General features: G+C 40.4%; 1 protein-coding gene across 1 annotated transcript; it reads left to right on the top strand.

Annotated features, from left to right (window-relative positions):
• Positions 1 to 2,324: 2,324 nt before the first annotated feature.
• On the top strand, positions 2,325 to 17,023 carry LOC115159131 (pleckstrin homology domain-containing family M member 1). The gene is made up of 12 exons (XM_029708569.1): positions 2,325 to 2,561; positions 3,667 to 3,758; positions 5,611 to 5,858; positions 6,279 to 6,926; positions 7,254 to 7,683; positions 8,514 to 8,691; positions 10,052 to 11,020; positions 14,235 to 14,380; positions 14,630 to 14,823; positions 15,402 to 15,465; positions 15,592 to 15,749; positions 15,853 to 17,023. Exons 2-12 carry the CDS (start codon positions 3,705 to 3,707, stop codon positions 15,959 to 15,961), a joined length of 3,198 nt encoding a protein of 1,065 aa, XP_029564429.1. The 5' UTR covers positions 2,325 to 2,561; positions 3,667 to 3,704; the 3' UTR covers positions 15,962 to 17,023.
• Positions 17,024 to 23,792: the final 6,769 nt, after the last annotated feature.

Below are 23,792 nucleotides of genomic sequence, written 5' to 3'. Positions count from 1 at the left end.
ATGTGGTACTGTCTCCACTGGGTGGCACTGTATAGGTGGCACGCCAGTCTTATTTTCAACTCATTTAACATTTGATCTTCTTATCAAAAGGCACATCTCAATCGGTGGTCCAGATACATTCAAATCAAAAAAAATTATTGGTCACATACACGTGTTTAGCAGATGTTGTTGCGGGTGTAGAGAAATGCTTGTATATCATGAAATAGCACAAGTGTGGGGGTGGGCCTTCCCTCTTTTGTTCTATATTGGCCCTATTGTTTTTATTTTTGGGGAGAAGATAGATTTTCGGCCTAGTTGTCCCTCGCAAAGCCTCTTTATTATTATTATTATATTACATTTCAAATTCCAATACAATAACAAAAAAACATCACCACTACAAAAACCACATCACCACTACAAAAACTACAAATCATCATCACTACAAAAATATTTTCTCTGAAGAAACATAATATTGCTCTTCAAGCAAGGGGTGGCCTATGACATTACGACTTCCCATCAAACCAAAGCCTTGAATGCCCTACTCCTTGAAGTTTGCAGTTGTGTCTAAAAACACTATTTTACAGAAGAAACAATAATAATAATAATGACCATTTAGTGTGTGTACTTTACTGTATTAATACTTGGGATATCGCTTTTCAATAAGAAAAGTCATTTTTTTCAATAGTAAACGGCCTGATTGAACTATCTTAATTTATCTGCCATCTTTGCTAACACTTTCTTTGTTTCTTTCTAATTTGTATGACTCTTTTACAGTTCTACTAGTTTACATACATTGGTGTGAGTTTTAAAGCTATCTGTACTATGGGATAACTATGTGTTGTCTCATGTCAAAAACCAAAGCAGACATATCATTGATGATTAAATGGATTATCCCACCAATTGGACCTTACTCACCTTTTATTGTGAAGCTCAGTAACTCTATGTAAAAATAGAGTCTATATGGTAACAAGCCTATCTGTTATTCAGATCACTGCTCATCAAAGGATAAATAAATACATTAGCTACTACTGCTTGGCCTCTATTTGATATTGGTCTCTGGACCATTGTTTGCGGTAAATGTCTTTCATCAATATGAGAGATAAGTATCATTGCGAAATAGAAACTGTCTATACACTGATAGTGTATTTCAATCAAACAGTAAATACCATGGCACAATCATTCATACTCAGCAGAAACCTTGGTAAAGCGAGAGAGAAAATAACTCGTAGTGCTGTGCAACATTTCCTGGAATACTGATTATGAACAGATAAAAAAAAGCTATGGTATGTTACAGTAATCACTTGAATTCATTCAATCGAATTTATTATTTTAAAAAGAAGAGAAGAAAACACACACATATAAATGCTTTAGAAAAAACTAGGACAACACACTACATAAAACAAACAAAAATAAGTAGACCTAATAGCATGAACAAATCCAAAGCATTGGGCAAACCTCCAAAGAATTCAAAGAAACGATCATGTGGAAAAGTTAAAAGCTTTTATTAATGGACAAACATAGCATAGGGCCCTAGGCCTATAGGACAGACAGCAATAGCCTATAAAGAATATAGGGGTAAGGGTATGCTAGAGCGGAATGTTGTCCTATATTGCTAAATTAAAATACAAGAGCATACCTGGTTCTGGAAGAATTCTGCAGCCAGACTATTTATCCAACAAAACGTCACTGAACAGGAATGAGAATCGTTTAGCTTTTTACATGAAGCTGACATATTTTGGGGACGTAGTGGGGCACAGTAGGTGGTCCCATCTGGTTGCATGCAAGCGCACATATAACTTTGCTGCAAGCCCATATGTTCTGAAGGAATGTAGACAGACATATTGCATGATGCATTTGTCCCCTCAGCTGAGCTGAACCTGAACCAGAGACACTTTTGAGGAGATAGAATTGTGTTAATGCCCCTTGTTTACTTTACCCATACGTTGTCAATGGGCCGCGCAGCCTATTCTGGGCCAAGGAGAGCTCTCCTTCAAGGAGTAAATGGGAGTCAATTGGGCGCTAGCTCAAAAACCCAACATTAGCATGCATTTCGTGAACAAGAAGTACAACATTGCAAATCGTTTCCAATATGTGAGATACTTAACTTGTTCCATGTAATATCGCATAGCTTTGGCATCGTAACGTTGGGTACTTTTGAGGAAAATAGCAGGTTTCTCGACTCATACCCGGACTTTGAGAAGGGATTGCGTAACGATTAGTTTAGCAACTGTGTGACGCAACATAACAACATTAACGCGATTGGTCGACAGTCTGCTGGGTGGAGGCTTATACCTAATTCATTGTCCAATGGGATTCCTATCTCCTACTTTCTCGAACATCTCTGCCTGAAGCTGAGCTAAAGGTTGCAGACACATTCGATTCGACTTTTGTTCCTGTCTCAGATTCAGGAATGTACATGTGAAAGAAACGATTCTGTGAAATGGCATCATGCGATACAATGTTGCTGTCCAAGTAGGAGTCAAACAAGAACGACAAAGCAGTGGGAAAAAAAATCCTGTAACATCGCTTGTTTTGGATATCGCTAACTAGCTAGTTAACGACGTTGGCCCAACAATAACACCGTATGTATCTAGCTAGCTTGTTAGTAACGCAATGTTCCTTGTGTTTTTCTTTGTGTTTCTTGTCATCTATACATGCATTTTTGTATTTATGTAACTATATTGTTTATTTAGCCTTCTATTAAGAGCATCTCTTTACGACAGTACCGGGGGTTTTCAATCAGCTGATTTGTAGACGTTAACATTGTCATTGGGAATTAGGGTTTAGCAATTTTATATATATATATATGTATGTATGTATGTATGTATGTATGTATGTATGTATGTATGTATATGTGTGTGTGTGTGTGTGTGTGTGTGTGTGTGTGTGTGTGTGTGTGTGTGTGTGTGTGTGTGTTTTTAAAGGTATGTTGTTTCTGTCCACTTGATAGACACAGCCGTTAAGATAAGTGTCATACAAATTGGGATAAAGGGATGGGCTCCAGTGATCATGACAAAGGTTTTTTGACAAACACATGTTAACGCTCTCCGTGAGCACTCACTGTACGTTCACGTTCCCTTCTTCCAGGAAGTTCTATTCCTCACTGGTATCATTTTTCTCTCTGTGGCAATTTGTCTTACTGTCAACAAAAACCTCAGTAGACCGTGTGATTGATTTCTGAGCTGGTGTCAACACACCATAAATGTAGATGTAAGCTAAAACAATCTTGTGATCTCTAAATTGTGTGACTCGGCAGGATGTGGAAATACTCTTTTTGTCAGTCTCTCTTCTGTCAATGAATGTCACTATCACTAGAATATTGTACTGACAGCCCTTGATGTGTTTGTTTACTTAAATTATGTCAAATGCCACCTAAATGGATAATAAAGAGGGCTGGCAATTGCAGAACTACAAGGAGCACATGTGCGCCTAAATTGAGAAATGTAGTCTCACACAAATGCATTTAGGAGCACAAGGACAAATATTTGAGGTAATAAAGCTAGAATCGTACATTTCTTTAGACGCACTGGTGCTCCTAAATTAAAATTTCAAGAAGTACAGCAAAATATTTATATGCAAGTAAAATGGTCACACTGTAGAGCCCTGTAACAATGTGTTTTTCATGGGGTTGTTTGTTCAGCTTGTTGTCAGCATAACCACCGGAGATATCTTATGTGTATGTCACAGCGTGTCATGTGGGAGTAACTCTCATCCCTGGAGGCGAGATGCTAGCCACACAGACCCCAGATACAGGGCCAGAGGCAAAAGACGTCAAGCAGGTAGGCTAAACCTTTTTTTACTGTTAATGGCCCATAAACCACTTCCATGTGACTCTGAAAAGGTGATCAGACACTGTTTTAGTGACACATCCACCCTGTCTATGCGTGACCAATGTTAGTATTTTAAGCCTAAGTGAATATTTATTTCTTAGCCTAATGTTTTTTGCTTACTGGGATGCCCTGATTCCCATTTCTTACAGACATTGAAGTCCAGGTTACTATGTTAAACTCGTTAGCCTATATGACATGGCATAGTTATTCACGTAAGTGACCGTGTGGACAAGTAGCTGGGGTCGCGTTAGAATTCAAAAATGTGCATTTTCAAAATGCAGACCATCAAAAAAAATCAGTGTTTAAACCAGTTCACCAGCGTTTTATACTGAAAGAAAACTGTGTTTTATGCTTCAATAGAGTCATCGGGTGCTGGCAACTATAGTTTTCCTTCGCAGAAAATACATAAGTGCAACACATTCGACAGAAAATGGCTTAATTTTCATCAGATGACAACAGAAGTGCAACACCATTTGGCTAATAGTCACAAGTAAATGAGCTTACAATAAAAAAAGCAAGGTATTTTTGGCAAAACAATGCATGGCCAGATCTTTAGAATGTTTATCATAGAAAAATGCAGCCAGCTACATTTCTTAATGTTTTGCTGGAAGTTAATATTGCATTTTACAGGAGAAAAGTAGGTAGGCTACACCGAGAAAAGTACAGGAGAAAAGTAGCGACGCATCAGTCAGAGCACTGTCTGCTGATAGAATGTCTGTTTGTGAATTCTCATCCAAGTGAAGTGCAACTGAAGCACACAATTAGTCTGATGCACAGCAGAAATTACAATAAGAAGCATTTTAAATCTGCGTTTATAAAACACAACAAGATATTTCTTATGCGTTTTTATCTTTTTTTTGCGTGAAAAAACTGATTTCTGCTTTAATGCGGCCCCTGATGTAGTGCCGTTTTTATGTCACAGTTTGTGATTGCACTACTTTATAACAGACACTTTAAACTAAGTGACTAAAATAAGTTTCAGATATTGATTTTATGTTTGTTTAAGTGGTGTAGGCCATCTTTGCTGTTCTAGTAATAGACTGCAAAACGCACCATTATATGATGCAAAATGTCTCATACCGCCTTTGTTTCTGTTTTTTAAAAGTTATACATCTTGAAAATTTGATTACTGACATGCAAAACAATTTGGGTCTATATCAATAATGGGCTAATGAATCAAATTTTGGGTGGAGTTTTCCTTTAACTGACCTCTGTTGATGTTTGATTTAGGCTAGATGTTGTGCAATGTAGTCTGTGGGATAAATGTCATAGATAATCAATAATATGCTGTCATTGTCAAGTTTTATCGACAACGTCAATGAGGCAAAGGTTTGTTTTATTAATTCAAATTGTAGGCTAGTGTCCACTGTTCCTGTTTTCTGGGGAAAATAAAGATAAAAAGTGTTCCTATTTGTAGTCGGCCATTTTGACAAACATGTATTTGGTCAAGTGTTATTAGATGCCCAGAACACGCTTTGTTATGAACGCCAAAACCCATTCCAGCCCAACAGTAGCTCATAAATAATCTGTTTTGTGTGTTATTGCATAAAATGGGTTTTCTCTGGCCCTTTTGCCAGTGTCAGCTGACATCAGGCGACTAGTATGTGTGTCAGGGTATGTTTCATGTTCACATGGCTAATGACCCTTCCCGAAGTGATGACACATCTTTTCTGCCATCATTTTGTTTCCAATTTCGGGGGAAGTCCATTGCGAAATTGTGTCACTTCAAACAGTTGAAGACATTTGGAAATGTTTCAGCTGTTGGGCTATGTGATTTAACCCAACCTTATCATTTCTTTAGTGGATTAAGGAGAAGTTGGCGTGGTCACTCAAGGCGTTGCAGAAGCGCTACGTGACAACCGATGTCGTGGTTACCAGCGAGGATGGTGACGCCAACCTGCTGTGCTGCACACTGGAGGCCATCTTTATCCACGGCATCAAGAGCAAATATGTTCGCTCCGAGGCCGGGGGACGCGGCAGGAAAGGGGGGTCCCGGGGACCACTCCCCCAACCTGTGTTCTGGAGCCTGCTCAAGACGGTCACTCACGGGTGGGTGGATGCCTGAAGCTGTACAATGAGAATCCCACTTCCCCAAAAGATAGCCCTACAGACGCCTCTAGTGCAGTGTCTCCACCCTCAATCACGTTAGTGTGCTAGAGAAGTTGAATTTCAGATAACGGGATGTTTATATCCTCTTATGTTGCAATAAGTGTGTATAACAAATCACAGAATGTTATTAATTTACAGTAGTAAAGCAGAATGCTATTTATTTACAGTAGTTAAGCAGAATAATGTTTATTTACAGTGGTTAAGCAGAATGCTTTTTATTTACACAAGTTAAGCAGAATGACAATAGTAAAGGTTTCAGATCAGATGCTGTAGCTTGTTTCAATATGTGTAGTGTATACTGTACATGAAACAATTCTCTGTAATGATAAATGATGTAATGTCTCCTCCTGGTGCCCTCAGTGACGTGATCACAGAGCTGGAGAAGCTGAGCTTCGTGGGTACGGACACGGGTCGCTGCCGGGCCTGGCTGCGGCTGGCCCTCAACCACGGCCTGATGGAGTGCTACCTGGCCTCCCTGTTCCGCGAGGGCTCCAAACTGCAGGCCCACTACCAGCCCTCCGCCCTGCTTCTGGACCCTGAGGAGCGTGAGGTGCTGCTCAGTTACATCCAGGGCTTGGCCTCCCTCACCTTCAACCTCTCTTACAAATCGGCCGTGCTCAACGAGTGGACCACCACCCCTCTGGCTCTGGCTGGCCTCTGCCCTGCCGCCCAGGCTGAAGCGCTCGACCTCCCCTTTCTCACCAAGCGCAAGGAATCCTGGGATACGGCGTCACAGTCGTCCGGCGGGTCGGATACGGTTGAAGTGCAGCGAGGGGGGCCAGGGGTACTGGGGAAGGGGATTGGGGGGGTCTCAGGGTTTAAGACCCCACTGAATTCATCCAATTTGAGCCTGGACACCACAGGGTCGTCTCAGCTCTCCTCCAGTCTGAGCTCTGACAGTCTGCTTCAAGGTCACGACCCCAAGAGCCCAGACAAGGAGACCTGGCCATGTGACCTGGAAATCTCCAACATGGAGAACAATGGCAATGCCAAGAGGCCTCTCAAAGAGTAAGTAATGTGTGGGTGTTGTTAGTGTACCTGTGCTAATAAATGAGGTCCTTGGCAGACCACCAAAGCAGTATTAGACATGGGCCCAAATAATTTCTGCATTTAGCAAATGCTTTTATCCAAAGCAACTTGAGCTCAATGCCTGTAGGCATACTTATGCAAGAATGAAACCCACCACAATTATGGTGATGCAAGCAACATGATCCGACTAACAATGTTTAAAGAAATGTATTAAATACTTAAAGGAACTGTCTAACATGTTGTCCCTTGTTTCATTTGGTGATTTCTGACGACCTCTGACATCTCCTATTTTCTGTAACCATGCAGTGTTCTGGCAGACTTCAGGGAGAGTGCCCATTCCAGTCAGGACTCCATGCGCGAGGATTCATACGTGTCCACCCCAGGCGCAGACCACCTCTCTGAGAACACTGCCTTCAGTGGCTCCGACAGCGAGACCCAGGGGCATGTCACACATCTCACTGGCCCCTCTAACCCTGCTTCACTGGGGTCAGACCAGGAGGAGCCTTCCACTAAGACCCACGTCCCCTCCAACGTGTACTCGCACATTGAAGGGCCCTCCAGTCTCAGTGACTGTGTGGAGAGCACATCGACAACTCCTCACCTGCCTGTCACTGAGACGCCACAGGAGAAAAAAACAGAATGTTCTGTTAAGAGCGCCTCGGAGCCTTCAGCCCACATGAACCTGCACCGCACTACCAGCGTGCTCAGTCGGACGGTGTCTACAGACTCAGTCGCAGTAAATTGAATCTCTCTCTTATTCCCTCCCATTCCTCTGTCTGTCTGACTCGTCATGTGATTTACCTTAAAGAGCGACTGCCTTTTAAAAGCAACGAATCCCTTTGAAAATGGCCTATGTGGCATTGATATGAGTCAGAAACAGTTATTATCGTGTCAAAATTGACGACAAAGTGTAAGTATGATAATTTTGGTCATCAAGTCAGTCTAGCCTAAAACGGAGTTTGTAGCATCCGTGCGTATAACAGGTAAGTTGCCGTTTGGTGTTGATGATGTCCATTTGCCTTTAGCATGGGGTGAACAGCTGCGGTGATTGCTCTCTATCCAATAGCATAGACAGTGAGACAGACCTGCCCAGCAGCTCTGACTTGGTTTACATAAGACATGTTGCACATTTTTTAACTTGAGAAGTACTGCACCAAACATCCTTTAGTTAGGTGTATTATTGTGCAACTAAAACATCTTCGACAAAAACATTTAAATTAATTATCGATTTCTTGAGTTGTCTTAGATTCATTCTGGGGATTTTAAGGAAGTGAAATAGGCTTCCACGTCTACCGTGTCTCATTCTAATGGGTAACAGAAAAAACGTGCTAATCGGTGTGTTCAGTCGCTCTTTAAGTTATTTGAGTTCTCCTTGACCTTTGCCCTAGATAATGATATATTTTCCACTGTAGTCTAGGCTGCATTAGTAGAATTGATATTGTTCAAAGCTTTGCTAAATAGTAAAGCATCTGTGGGTTTATATGGTTACAAGCTGAAACAACAATTATTTCCAGATTTGCTAAATTAGCAACCAATCACCACTAAGACCCATTTACCCTATCTTAGCATTCCCACTCCTGGATCTCTGAGGATGACATCTATAAGCCACACCTTGAGGAACTGGCTGACCCCGATGAGTCTTTGCTAGGGTCTGGCCCAGCTTGTGTGAACGGATTTACCTCTCCCCCTCCAGAGCCCGAGACCCCCCAGTCTCCCCCCAGCGTGGTTCACCGCAGGCAGATAGGTAAGCTCCCAAAACCAGGGACACCAACTCTTCTAGCACTTCTTGTACACAGAACACCTTGTGATGCAGTCTGTTGTAACCACCATACGAATGGCCTTGGTCATGAGGTGACAGTATGCCAAAGGATTGTTCCTAGTTTTCAGCACATGTTGTTCTGGTCTTTGTCACACTTTAGTTCAAGGAAATTAAGTTCAAGGAAATTAAGATGAACCAAAGACTTGGTTGTTCAATGGCAGGGTTTGTGAGTCATTGGTTACTGTTGCAACCTCGGCCAAAATATTCCCACGAAGCTCCGTTCCTCATTCAGAAACCCTACGCAATGATCTCAAACTGTGTTTTTAATATATAATAAAATTCAACACAGACAACCCCTTGCTAATCAGGAGACTGTTGAGTATGTTATGGTGGACTGTCATTACAATTGCTTCACAGGAACCTGGTACAAGTAAGTTTGTAGTGTTGCTAGCTAGCCACTGAATGGACACTGAATGCGCTGTCATGCAGACAAAGCTACTACTAACCCCTTTTGGAGCTAACTAGTTCCCTCAAGTCATATCCTGATGTCAACAACAGATGATGTTGTAGTTCTATTCATAATATAGCTGACTTATCTTGCTAACATACTGTACATTTCAAGAAAACAAGTTATATTAACTGGCTAGCTTGCAAGCGTTAGCAACGTTTGGTGGTCAATGAGACTGAGCTAGCTAACCGGCTGAGCTAGCAAACAATGTAACAAAAGTATAATTTAGGATTAAAAAAATACTACAACAGGCTCTACATTTCAGGTACCCCTGGTGCACTGTTATTCAGCCATTTAAACAATTTGTCTTTTTCATGAATGCTCTCCGTTTTTCCATAGCTTTCAGTGGCTTTAATGCGTTTGAAACGTGAGCTTGTCCGATGTGTCCATTGGAGCACTGCGGTTGGTTGCTCAAATTTATGGGGCGGGGCTTAGCAAAGGGTCAATTGTGAAACAAATATCTAGGCTCAAACCAGGAAGAACTTTTTAGTCCTACCAGTAATGTTCATGAATTCTCTTACCTTTTTGGTATATGATCGTGCTTCCTCGTTTTTGCTGACAACTTCACAGAATTATTGGTACTTCCTCCTTATGGTATGTTTGAACCTCAGTGTTGAATATCATTTTTGCCCGGTGGTTTCATGTTCAGATAAAACCTGTTATACCGGTTTAGTGTCATTATACCGGTTTAGTGTCATTAATGCAAATTTTTATCTGGATGGAAATTAGACTCACGCACTTTAGAGATCTGTTGTGCAGTTTTTCTATAGCTTCCTTGTTGACTTAACTCGTTCTTTCTCTCCCTCTTCTCTTTCACTCTTTCTCTCTGTCCTTCAGGCCTCTCCAACCCTTTCCGCGGACTGCTGAAGCTGGGCCACCTGGAGCGGCGGGGCACGGTGGGCATGTGGCGCGACTACTACTGCGAACTCTCGCCCTTCGAGTTCCGCCTCTACCAGAATGCAGAGGAGCGCACCTGCTGCGACAATTGCTCCCTGTTGCGTTGCGAGGACGCCCGCGTCACCTCGGCCGAGGGCCGCTTCGACCTTGCCTTCCCCGGGAAAAGGCTCCTCATGCGGGCGGCCAACCGCGATGAGGCCGAGGACTGGGTGGACCGCATTGCTGAAGCCGTCAACAAGTGCCGCCCGCTTCACCTCATCGATGACCAGTGGGAGGTGCTGCAGCTCTCTGACAGCAGTGTAACCCCGGATGAGCCCCCAAAATCTTCCCCTTCATCCACCTCCTCCGTACCCGCCAGTCCCGAGCGAGGGGGGACTGTGGTTGAGCAGGAGCAACAGCTGGAGCTGGACTGGACGCGTCCCACAGACCCAGAGTCAGACGCCATTAAGGAAGCGGTGCTGTACTTCTGCCAGGACTCCGAGGCTCGCAACTGGACTCCTCTCGTCTTCTCCCTCTCCTTAGAAACTCTCAAGGGCTTCTGGATGCAAGGCGGGCAGAAGGTGCTGCGCTGCTCCCACCCAATCGAGGGGATCCGAGACGTGGTCCCAGACGTTTCTCTGGGTGGACCAGCCTTCTTTAGGGTCGTAACGGCCAGGGATACGCTCAAGCTGAGGGCCAAGAGCTCTGAGGAGGCACGTGCCTGGAGGGGCCTCATCAGGGGAGCCCTGGACTCCTACCTGGAAAGTGGAGAAGACTGGGAGCCTGAGAGCCCCGGGGTGGCACCTGGGGCGGGAGGGAACATCCACAGACTGGTGCAGCATAGACTGAAGGGGGACGGGGTGCTGCTGGCCCATCTATGCACAGTGCCCACAGAGAAGGGACTGGACCTTCAGGGCTTCAAGTGTGCAGGTAGCTCTAAATCTCATCAACCTACTAGTTGTTACAGGCAATACCACAGTAACAGTGACACTGATGCTCAGATTTTTCATTTTAAAATCTAAGTCAAGCAAAAACAAAGGATTGCAAACAAGAACATTTTACAAAAACACATTTACTTAAAGAACAATGCATATGCAAAGTTTGGTAACAAAATGACGGCACAAACTGTCATTCTGTTACCAAACTTGCATCTCCACTGTTTTTCAAGTGTTTTTTTGTAAAATTTTCAGTGGAAATTGCTAAAAGTGGACCTTGTCCATAGAGTTGTATGGTTTGTTTAACTTTGCAATCATAATTATTTTTTAAGTGACAAATCTTAGTCTGTGTCAATCTGTTACTGTGGAATTGCCCTTAACCATGCAACACTTTAGTTTCCATTAAGTTACCCTTACCATGCCGTTAAGGGGAGAGACCGTGTGTGTACAGTTGAAGTGGGAAGTTTACATACACTTAGGTTAGAGTCATCAAAACTCGTTTTTCAACCACTCCACAAATTTCTTGTTAACAAACTATAGTTTTGACAAGTCGGTTAGGACATCTACTTTGTGCATGACACAAGTCATTTTTCCAACAATTGTTTACAGACAGATTATTTCACTTATAATGAATTCACTGTATCACAATTCCAGTGGGTCAGAAGTTTACATACACAAAGTTGACTGTGCCTTTAAACAGCTTGGAAAATTCCAGAAAATTATGTCTTGGCTTTAGAAGCTTCTGATAGGCTAATTGACATAATTTGAGTCAATTGGGGGTCTACCCTTGGATGTATTTCAAGGCCTACCCCCAAACTCAGTACCTCTTTGCTTGACATCATGGGAAAATAAATTAAAAAATCAGCTAAGACCTCAGAAAAAAAAATTGTAGACCTCCACAAGTCTGCTTCATCCTTGGGAACAATTTCCAAATGCCTGAAGGTACCACGTTCATCTGTACAAACAATAGTGCGCAAGTATAAACACCATGGGACCACGCAGCCGTCATACTGCTCAGGAAGGAGATGCGTTCTGTCTTCTAGAGATGAACGTACTTTGGTGCGAAAAAATGCAATCAATCCCAGAACAACAGTAAAGGACCTTGTGAAGATGCTGGAGGAAACAGGTAAAAAAGAATCTATATCCACAGTCAAAAGAGTCCTGTAGCGACATAACCTGAAAGGCTGCTCAGCAAGGAAGAAGCCACTGCTCCAAAACCGCTATAAAAAAGCCAGACTACGGTTTGCAGCTGCACATGGGGACAAAGATCGTACTTTTTGGAGAAATGTCCTCTGGTCTGATGAAACAAAAATAGAACTGTTTGGCCATAATTACCATCGTTATGTTTGGAGGAAAAAGGGGGTTGCTTGCAAGCTGAAGAACACCATCCCAACCGTGAAGCATGGGGTGTATGTAAACTTCTGACCCACTGGGAATGTGATGAAAGAAATAAAAACTGAAATAAATAATTCTCTCTACTATTATTCTGACATTTCACATTCTTAAAATAAAGTGGTGTTCCTAACTGACCTTAAACAGGGACTAAATGTCAGGAATTGTACAAAACTGAGTTTAAATGTATTTGGCTTAGGTGTACAGTGAGGGAAAAAAGTATTTGATCCCCTGCTGATTTTGTACATTTGCCCACTGACAAAGAAATGATCAGTCTATAATTTTAATGGTAGGTTTATTTGAACAGCGAGAGACAGAATAACAACAAAAAAATCCAGAAAAACGCATGTCAAAAATTGTATAAAATGATTTGCATTTTAATGAGGGAAATAAGTATTTGACCCCTCTGCAAAACATGACTTAGTACTTGGTGGCAAAACCCTTGTTGGCAATCACAGAGGTCAGACGTTTCTTGTAGTTGGCCACCAGGTTTGCACACATCTCAGGAGGGATTTTGTCCCACTCCTCTTTGCAGATCTCCAAGTCATTAATGTTTCGAGGCTGACGTTTGGCAACTCAAACCTTCAGCTCCCCTCCACAGATTTTCTATGGGATTAAGGTCTGGAGACTGGCTAGGCCACTCCAGGACCTTAATGTGCTTCTTCTTAAGCCACTCCTTTGTTGCCTTGGCTGTGTGTTTTGGGTCATTGTCATGCTGGAATACCCATCCACGACCCATTTTCAATGCCCTGGCTGAGGGAAGGAGGTTCTCACCCAAGATTTGACGGTACATGGCCCCGTCCATCATCCCTTTGATGCAGTGAAGTTGTCCTGTCCCCTTAGCAGAAAAACACCCCCAAAGCATAATGTTTCCACCTCCATGTTTGACGGTAGGGATGGTGTTCTTGGGGTTATGGGCAGCATTCCTCCTCCTCCAAACACGGCGAGTTGAGTTGATGCCAAAGAGCTCCATTTTGGTCTCATCTGACCACAACACTTTCACCCAGTTGTCCTCTGAATCATTCAGATGTTCATTGGCAAACTTCAGACGGGCATGTATATGTGCTTTCTTGAGCAGGGGGACCTTGCGGCGCTGCAGGATTTCAGTCCTTCACGGCGTAGTGTGTTACCAATTGTTTTCTTGGTGACTATGGTCCCAGCTGCCTTGAGATCATTGACAAGATCCTCCCGTGTAGTTCTGGGCTGATTCCTCACCGTTCTCATGATCATTGCAACTCCACGAGGTGAGATCTTGCATGGAGCCCCAGGCCGAGGGAGATTGACAGTTCTTTTGTGTTTCTTCCATTGCGAATAATCGCACCAACTGTTGTGACCTTCTTACCAAGCTGCTTGGCGATGGTCTTGTAGCCCATTCCAGCCTTGTGTAGGTCTACAATCTTGTCCCTGACATCCTTGGAGAGCTCTTTGCTCTTGGCCATGGTGGAGAGTTTGGAATCTGATTGATTGCTTCTGTGGACAGGTGTGATTTATACAGGTAACACGCTGAGATTAGGAGCACTCCCTTTAAGAGTGTGCTCCTAATCTCAGCTCGTTACCTGTATAAAAGACACCTGTGAGCCAGAAATCTTTCTGACTGAGAGGGGGTCAAATACTTATTTCCCTCATTAAAATGCAAATCATTTTATAACATTTTTGACATGTGTTTTTCTGGATTTATTTGTTGTTGTTATTCTGTCTCTCACTGTTCATTCAAATTATAGACTTACCATTTCTTTGTCAGTGGGCAAATGTACAAAATCAGCAGGGGATCAAATACGTTTTTCCCTCAACTGTATTAACGCCTTTCTTCTCTGCAGGTTGTCCAAAGGTGATCGGCGTCTCCCGAGGGAAAGCCAGACTGTGTGAGTTCTCAGGGCAGTACTACTGCGTCGCTTGTCACCAGGGCGACACCATCGTCATACCCTCCCGCATGGTGCACAACTGGGACCTCGCACCTCGGGAGGTGAGTCTCAAGGGTCTATGGACCACACACACACAGTATTTGTGCCAAAGTATATCAATGGTCAATAAAAAATAAAAATAATTTTCCAACATAATCATAATGGAAACATACCGTAACTTCCTCCTTGCATAACTTTTTTTCTTTTACCTTTGACATTGAACTAAACCAGTACTGTTGTCCTTAATATTATTTGTGTTTGTTGTTAAAATGCTCTTGTATGCATCCTTTGCCCTGGTTGTGTAAATGTAGGTCTCCAGGCATGCCCTTAAACTGCTGGCTCAGATTGAACATGAGCCCCTGCTCAACCTTGACCTTTTGAACCCTGACCTGTGGCAGCATGCTGAGGCCATGGCCCAGGCACAGAGCCTCAGACAGAGGCTGCGTCTCCTAGGAGACTACCTGCTCACCTGCCGCAGCGGAGCATGCAAGAACATCCAGACCAGGTGTGTGTGTGATCCACTTTTGTATGTTTGTCTTTTTTGTTTAAAGCTGCAATATGTAACTTTTTGGGTGACCTGACCAAATCCACATAGATATGTATGTTAGAGAACTGTCATTCTCATTGAAAGAAAGTCTAATTAGTGGTAGATCTGTTCTATGTGTGCTATTTCTATGCATCCCTTAAGTTGCGTTTTTGCGTCTTTTACTTTCGGTTTTGAACCGGCTGAACCAGCTGAAAATAAAATAGTTTATATTTCACAGCAGTTTAGATGGTACAATGATTCTCTAAACTATGCCTGCTTGTTTTGTCACAAACTGAAATTAAGCGAACTATTTTAATTTTAGCAACCAGGAAATGGCGGAGCGATTTCTGCATAGTGCATCTTTAAGTATTGCAGAATGAAAGATTATCAAAGTGAGCTGGTTAACATATTGATCCTGCTACCTGAGAACTCGGGTCATCTAGGTCATTCTTCGGGTGATCTGGACTTGGGCCAAACGGCAATAGATTAGATTAATGATTTCCACATACCAGTAAACCTTTATTGTTTAACTATTGTGTTGTTATTTTTCTCTCAAGACTGGGTCCAAGGACATACTTATTAGAGTCAAGCCATCTTTACAGTGTCATGGACTTACGACAGGTATCAATACAGTCATTACTTAATTATCCCTGTTAGTCAATTCACTTTTATATGAAACAATGCACATTATTTACCTGCGTGTGTGTGTGTGTGTGTGTGTGTGTGTGTGTGTGTGTGTGTGTTCAGATAGCGGAGGGTATGTATGTGGCCTACCTGAACATTTTGATCCAGTTTGCCTCCAACCACGTCCACCACTGTGACCTTTGCACCCAGAGGGGCTTCATCTGCCAGATGTGTCACGCCAGTGACATCATCTTCCCCTTCCAGTTTGATACCACCACCAGGTAGGGCCCTGGCCATTTATCACTTCAATACACTGAAATGTAATCACTCACTGACCCTACCCCCAACCCCCCCTCACATACTCTCCCTCTGTCTCCCACACAGGTGTAAAGACTGTAAGGCCGTGTTTCACGCAACCTGCAAGGCCAAGTCGCCTTCCTGTCCACGATGCCTGCGTCTTCAGAGGTACCTCGAGAGAGATCTGCAGGACTAACCGGCAACCCTGCAGGAATGCTCTTGGTGACCCAGTGGGCTTCCCATAGCTGCAGAGACCTATGAAATGACAAACGACAAGAACAGACATTGACATCCTGCTTCTAGGTTCTTTTTTTCTACATGAACTAACCTCAAGTGCAATTAGGAAGTGTGACTGTATGGACCGACCACAGACCAAACGTGATTAACCGAACTGGATAGTGGTAGAGCCAGGAGCTATTCGTCAACTTGCACTAACATAGAGAGGTTTCTGCTATTGACATGATTGGCAAGGTGAAGCAAGCTGATATGTTCTTACCTCTCTGAATTAGCTCTACGTCTTGAGTGTCCAAGCCAAGGAATCATATGAACAATATAATCCAGTAAAGGATGATGCCAAGAATCTCCTTGATGCAATTTCTATGACATTTATACATTGATGTTGTCATTGTTTGGGGGCTTGTGGTGTTTTGTTACCTAGTTATTTCATGTTTACAGGAAACGCTCGCTGTAAATTTGTACAGAACTTTCTGGGAAGCTCAAAGGAGCAAGTCACTCATATAAAATAAATATTAAACTGCTTCCAGTTCCACAAGACGGGATACATATATACACCTGCAAAAAAAATCTGCACTTGAAAATGTTCTCAAACTTAGATCGTGCCTTCATTTTTATTTTTAACTTTTACACTCAAAAACATAATGTTCCATTGATTGTAGAATTGTGTATCATGCAACATCACTGAAATTGTGACACAAACAGAAAATTAAGAAACGGGCGATTTTAGGTACTGTAGGGTCAAAGCGTAGATTGTCATTATTGAATGTTAGTTGCCAAATGTCACCATTTGTGAGTACTTACATCTTGATACAAGTCCATTAATTCAGAATCGGAATTTCTTAATTAATGTCTTGATGTTATCACCATCTGATAAGTTCTGACCACATAAAGAAAAATTATTCTGTCCAAGTTATAAGAGCTAGTCATTAATTAGATGCATTGGGTTAGGATTTATGCTCCACTTTACCCTGAAACCCTTTTGCTGCAAAATATCAGACTAGTTCCAGGCTAGCATTGAAAAGAAGCTTATAGTCTTCAGAAATGTGTTCCCCCCCCCCCCCCCCCCCCCCCATTATGGTATGATACCAGTATGATAAGCCATATGAAATAACAGAATGTTGATTAACATAACAAAAAATGCTTATGTTGCAGCAAAACCAAAAAGCAGCTTTGTAGAGTGAGTGTTGGTTCGTTAATGTTCTTGCTTCGTAACTGAACTTCTCAATGTTTCTGGATATTCTAAATCATTTTGCATACTTGCACCTTAACACATTGGTCTGACCGTTTATCCTGTAGTTATTTCATTCAATAGTTTCAGCCGGTTGTCCCAGAGAAATCATGATTTTTTTTCAAAGGGTATATGGCCTTTTTAATTATTTAATGTATCATTTTGTGTGGGAATGCTTTTACCATTCAACCATTGTGAGAAGATGTCATTATTTTAAATGTTAACTGAAGGAAACGCATGGCTTTCCTGATATCTGATGCCGAGATCATGTAAGACGATGTGTAAAACAGAATTACATACTGAAAGCAGTCCTGAAATTATGTTACACTATGCCACTGGGCTCCAATGGTTACTCACGAGGTACCAGAATATCATTACATCTCTTTTTCCCATGTTTTTATGACATATATCAAGGTTTTATTAGTAGTTAGACTGACTTGTACACATTCACAGCTAAAAGCTGAATTGCAGTATACAGACAAAAAAGAAAGAAAAAGGTTTAATTAAAAAATATGGCCTGAAGTCTCTAGTCTTGACAGCTTCCGATGGGGACTGCTCTTGGTGTGAAGGTCTCTATTTGTGTGGTCATTTTATAAATGCTAATTATTATATTATGATGAACATAAGAATAAAGACTATCTAGTTATCGTTCGCTTTGTAGTTCCATTGCATCATTCACATTTTCCAAAATAGTTTGTCTGTGTAGAAAGTGTGTACTATTGTACTACCAGTGGTGTAAAGTACTTAAGTAAAAATACTTTAAAGTACTACTTAAGTCATTTTTTGGGGTGGCTGTACTTTACTTTACTATTTCACTTCACTACATTGCTAAAGAAAATAATGTACCTTTTACTCCAAAGTATTAGCTACAGTTGAAGTCGGAAGTTTACATACACCTTAGCCAAATACATTTAAACTCAGCTTTTCACAATTCCTGACATTTAATCCAAGTAAATATTCCCTGTCTTAGATCAGTTAGAATCACCACTTTATTTTAAGAATGTGAAATGTCAGAATAATAGTAGAATGATTTATTTCAGTTTTTATTTATTTCATCACATTCCCAGTGGGTCAGAAGTTTACATACACTCAATTCATATTTGGTAGCATTGCCTTTAAATTGTTTAACTTGAGTCAAATGTTTCAGGTAGCCTTCCACAAGCTTCCCACAATAAGTTGGGTGAATTTTGGCCCATTCCCCCTGACAGAGCTGGTGTAACTGAGTCAGGTTTGTTGGCCTCCTTGCTCGCACATGTTCTTTTCAGTTCAGCCCACAAATTTTCCACAAGATTGAGGTCAGGGCTTTGTGATGGCCACTCCAATACCTTGACTTTGTTGTCCTTAAGCCATTTTGCTACAACTTTGGAAGTATGCTTGGTGTCATTGTCCATTTGGAAGACCCATTTGCGACCAAGCTTTTACATCCTGACTGATGTCTTGAGATGTTGCTTCAATATATCCACATAATTTCCCTTCCTCATAATGCCATCTATTTTGTGACGTGCACCAGTCCCCCCTGCAGCAAAGCACACCCACAACATGATGCTGCCACCCCCATGCTTCACGGTTGGGATGGTGTTCTTCAGCTTGCAAGCAACCCCCTTTTTCCTCCAAACATAACGATGGTCATTATGGCCAAACAGTTCTATTTTTGTTTCATCAGACCAGAGGACATTTCTCCAAAAAGTATGATCTTTGTCCCCATGTGCAGTTGCAAACCGTAGTCTGGCTTTTTTATGGCGGTTTTGGAGCAGTGGCTTCTTCCTTGCTGAGCGGCCTTTCAGGTTATGTCGATATAGGACTCGTTTTACTGTGGATATAGATGCTTTTGTACCTGTTTCCTCCAGCATCTTCACAAGGTCCTTTGCTGTTGTTCTGGGATTGATTTGCACTTTTCGCACCAAAGTACGTTCATCTCTAGGAGACAGAACGCGTCTCCTTCATGAGCAGTATGACGGCTGCGAGGCCCCATGGTGTTTATACTTGCTTACTATTGTTTGTACAGATGAACGTGGTACCTTCAGGCGTTTGGAAATTGCTCCCAAGGATTAACTAGACTTGTGGAGGTCTACAATTTTTTTTCTGAGGTCTTGGCTGATTTATTTTGATTTTACCATGATGTCAAGCAAAGAGACACTGAGTTTGAAGGTAGACCTTGAAATACATCCACAGGTACACCTCCAATTGACTCAAATGATGTAAATGAGCCTATCAGAAGCTTCTAAAGCCATGACATCATTTTCTGGAATTTTCCAAGCTGTTTAAAGGCACAGTCAACTTAGTGTATGTAAACTTCTGACCCACTGGAATTATGATACAGTGAATTATAAGTGAATCTGTCTGTAAACAATAGTTAGAAAAATGACTTGTGTCATGCACAAAGGAGATGACCTAACCGACTTGCCAAAACTATAGTTTGTTAACAAGAAATTTGTGGAGTGGTTGAAAAACGAGTTTTAGTGACTCCAACCTAATTGTATGTAAACTTCCGACTGTACGTGATGAATGCTTAGCAGGACAGGAAAACGGTCGAAATCATGCACTTATCAACTGGACACCTGGTCATCCTTACTGCCTCTGATCTGGCAGACTCACTAAACACATGCATCGTTTGTAAATTATGTCGGAGTGTTCGAGTGTATACCCCTGGCTGTCCGTAAATTTTAAAAACAAGAAAATGGTGCTGTCTGCTTCGCTTAATATAAGGAATTTGAAATGACTTCTACTTTTACTTTTGAGACTTAAGTATATTTTAGCAATTATATTTACTTTTGATACTTAAGTACATTTAGAACCAAATACTTTTAGACTTTTACTCAATTAGTATTTTACTGGGTGACTTTAACTTTCATTTGAGTAACTTTCTATTAAGCTATCTATGCATTTACTCAAGTATGACAATTGGGTACTTTTTCCATCACTGTATTATTTTAGAATTTTCATTGCTTTCATTAGATTGAAGTAGTGTCCAACAAAGTATACTGCATCAAAAAAGCATACAACGCCTCATCAAGATACAGTTCTAAACCGACCTGTCGCACTCCAGTCCAACAGGTGGCGATAAAGTCGTGCACCCCCAATAACATCAAGGCGAGTGTATGTCATTTCCGGTTTTTCTGTTTCGTACATGGTGTATATTTCTGTAATTTATTGATAATATAAACATGTTGATATTAAATCAATCACTAAATCACTTGTAATACACAATAAGTAGGCCTACTCTAGATGAGGTGTAGATTAGAAAAGTGATAGCATCTGAAAAAAATTATAGTAGTAATATAGTAATGGTGCAGAAGGTAATACGGGCATTAAACCCAAAACTAACTGGTAAATGCACCACCTAACCTCTTTTTTTATTATTTTTTTAAATGTATTTTTTATTATGAACACAACAAATACAAAAAAAAAAAGAAATATACAAACAATAGTACAAAACCTAACAGACAGAGGGGTATTACATATCAAGATTCATTTTAAATTTGTTAAATACCTTTATGGTGCGTATTGCTTTTTTGTTTTTACATTTACTGATCATTTCAAAATAATATTTCAATTCTATCTTAAATAATGTGAAAAGGGGTTTGTTCTCTGCCCACTTCATTTTATGGACAATGAACAATGAAAGTTAAATCAGGGTCCATATCATTTGGTTCAAAATAAAACATAATATCAGAGTCTTTCAAATTAACATTAATAGTCATTTCTTTTAAAATAAAATGTTCTAACTCACACCAAAGTCTTCTGACATAAGAGCAGTCCCAAAATAAATGGTCAAGAGTCTCTGGGTCACAATCACAAAATACACATTTGTTATCAATAGCTATTTTATATTTGTGTATAATAAAGGTCTTTACAGGGTAGATTCTATGAATGAGTTTGTATGATACCTCTTTCACCTTATTAGATATACAATATTTACCAGATAACAACAAAACTTTGTTCCAGTTCACTTGTCCTAGGGCTGCATTCCAGTACATTTTAGCAGAGGGAATAGTAACATATTGACATAGTTTCCTTATATACATGTTATTACACTTATAGTTTAAAATGTAAATTCCTTCTAATTGTATTGAGGCTACAAAATCCTCAACAGTGGCACTTGGAGTACTGTTATATTCTCCTAAAAGAAGAATAGCACCTTTAGGGACAGCTCTAACAACAATGTGATACTCCTCAGGAGTGAATGTAACATTGTGTGTTCTCATAAATTCTGGATAATCATATAGTTGTCCAATATTGTTCAGTAATTGTTTAACCCAAATGATGTTGTTGTCAAACCAGTTCTAGAAAACCAAAGACTTGTTTTTGTATTTTATGTCTTTATTATTCCAGATTGTATACCTATGAGGGGAAAAATTGTGTTTGTACATGAGGTTCCAAGTTAGAAGTACTTGTTTATGAAAGTTTGCAAGCTTAATAGGGATTTTACCCATATCAAAGTTGCATTTGAGTAAGAATTCTAGACCACCAATTTGTTGGAATATTAAATTATGGATGATATTCCAGATGCAATCCTTATTTCTTAAATAGTTTTGCATCCATTTAATTTTAAATATTATATTACAGGTTTTAAAATCCAGAGCATTCAACCCTCCCTCACTTTGGGTGCTACATATTACCGCTTTTCTTAAATAATGTGGTTTATTCCTCCATATGAAGTTAAATAATTTCATATCAACCATTTTAGTTACTGACAGAGGAACATCCAAGGCAAGGGAGGTATAAACTAATCCGGGCAGACCTTCAGATTTTGATAAAAGTACACGTCCAGATAAAGAAAAATCTCTTAATAACCAGGAGTTAAATCTCTTTCCAATTTTCTCTACAATAGGAGAGACATTTAAGCTGGCCCTTTCATTCTGATCTTTGCTAACTGTAATACCAAGATATGTGATCACATCTTTTACAGGGATAATACACACTGAGTTTAAGTCACATCTTTTCAACGCAAATAATTCACATTTCCTAATATTCAGAGATAAACCTGATACATGTGTGAAGGCATTAATACACTCAATAGCTTTCTTGACTTCATTATGATCTTTCAAAAAAATGGTGGTGTCGTCAGCCAATTGTGAACATTTTATCTCTTTGTCTTGTATCTGAATACCCCTAAAACTATCCTTATTTATATGAAGTGCCATAACTTGTGTGACCAATAAAAATAAGAAAGGAGAAATTGGGCATCTTTGTTTAATTCCACGTCTAATGTCGAATCTTTGTGATGTTCCATGGGATAATTTAATAGAGCTGTTACTATTATTGTAAAGTGTCTTAATTACATTTTGAAAATATTGACCAAAACCAAAAAATCGAAGAGTCTCAAAAAGAAAATAATGTTCATCTGTATCAAATGCCTTGTAAAAGTCTACAAATAAAATAAAGCTATCTTCCATAATGTGCTTATTGTAGTCTATCAAATCCAATACTAGTCGAATATTATTACATATATGTCTGCCCTTCATAAAACCAGACTGGGTATCATCAATGATTTGGTCAAGACCTTTTTTAAGTCTTTCTGCAAAGATGGATGCAAGTATCTTTCCATCATTGTTCATTAATGTGATTGGTCTCCAATTTTCTAACATCATAGAATCTTTGTTTGGTTTGGGTATTACAGAAATTAGGTTTGTGTCATAGAAACAGGCAGGACCCCTAAATCAATTGCCTCCTTAAAAACATAAAATATAAATTCAATAATATCCTCCTGAAAATATTTATAGAATTCAATGATAATGCCATCATTCCCTGGAGATTTGTTCTCTTTTAACTTGCTGATACATTTTTTTATTTCATTAATAGAAATAATTTCATCACAAGACTTTTGGAAGTCTTCATCTATGAATTTTGCACAGTCTTTGACAGAGTCTAGAAAGGCAGATATGTCACTAGTAGGACAGGCATTACTGGTATAAAGGTTACCATAGAATTCTGAAACATATTTTGAAATATCTTTGGGGTTTTCATTTTCTTTGCCATCTATATTGAGCTTATGAATAGATGTAAATTCAGAATTCTTTCTTTCTAAATTGTAAAAGTATTTTGTATTTTTTTCACCTTCCTCCAACCATCTCCTCCTTGATCTTACAAATGCCCCTTTTGCGCTCTCTTCATACATTCGGTCCATTTCTAGTTGTAAAGAGAACAACTGACCCTTTCCTTCTTCATCAAGGTCCTCCATAGAGATTAGAGAAAGTATTTCTTTAACAAGTTTATCTTCCCTCAATCTTTTAAGTTCAGCAATTTATTTACCTCTTTTCATGGCTGTTTGTCTTATTTCATACTTAGTTGGGCTTTCCTCCAATTGTCTTGTATAATATCTTTGGCTTCCATCTTGAAATTATCATCTTCCAACAGTCTACTATTGAGTTTCCAATAACTCCGATTCGGTTTAACTTCAGATCCATTCATATTTAAAGATAAGAATAGAACTTTATGATCGGTATCACCACCTAACCTCGTGTCCACCTGGTTTCGCTTTTTTTTATATATTTTTATTTCACCTTTATTTAACCAGGTAGGCTAGCTGAAAACAAGTTCTCATTTACAACTGCGACCTGGC

The sequence above is a fragment of the Salmo trutta genome, chromosome 2, assembly GCF_901001165.1.
Source record: "Salmo trutta chromosome 2, fSalTru1.1, whole genome shotgun sequence".
Classification (NCBI taxonomy): domain Eukaryota; kingdom Metazoa; phylum Chordata; class Actinopteri; order Salmoniformes; family Salmonidae; genus Salmo; species Salmo trutta.
Note: the sequence above shows the minus strand (reverse complement) of the source record. Positions and strands in the feature narration are given on the sequence as shown.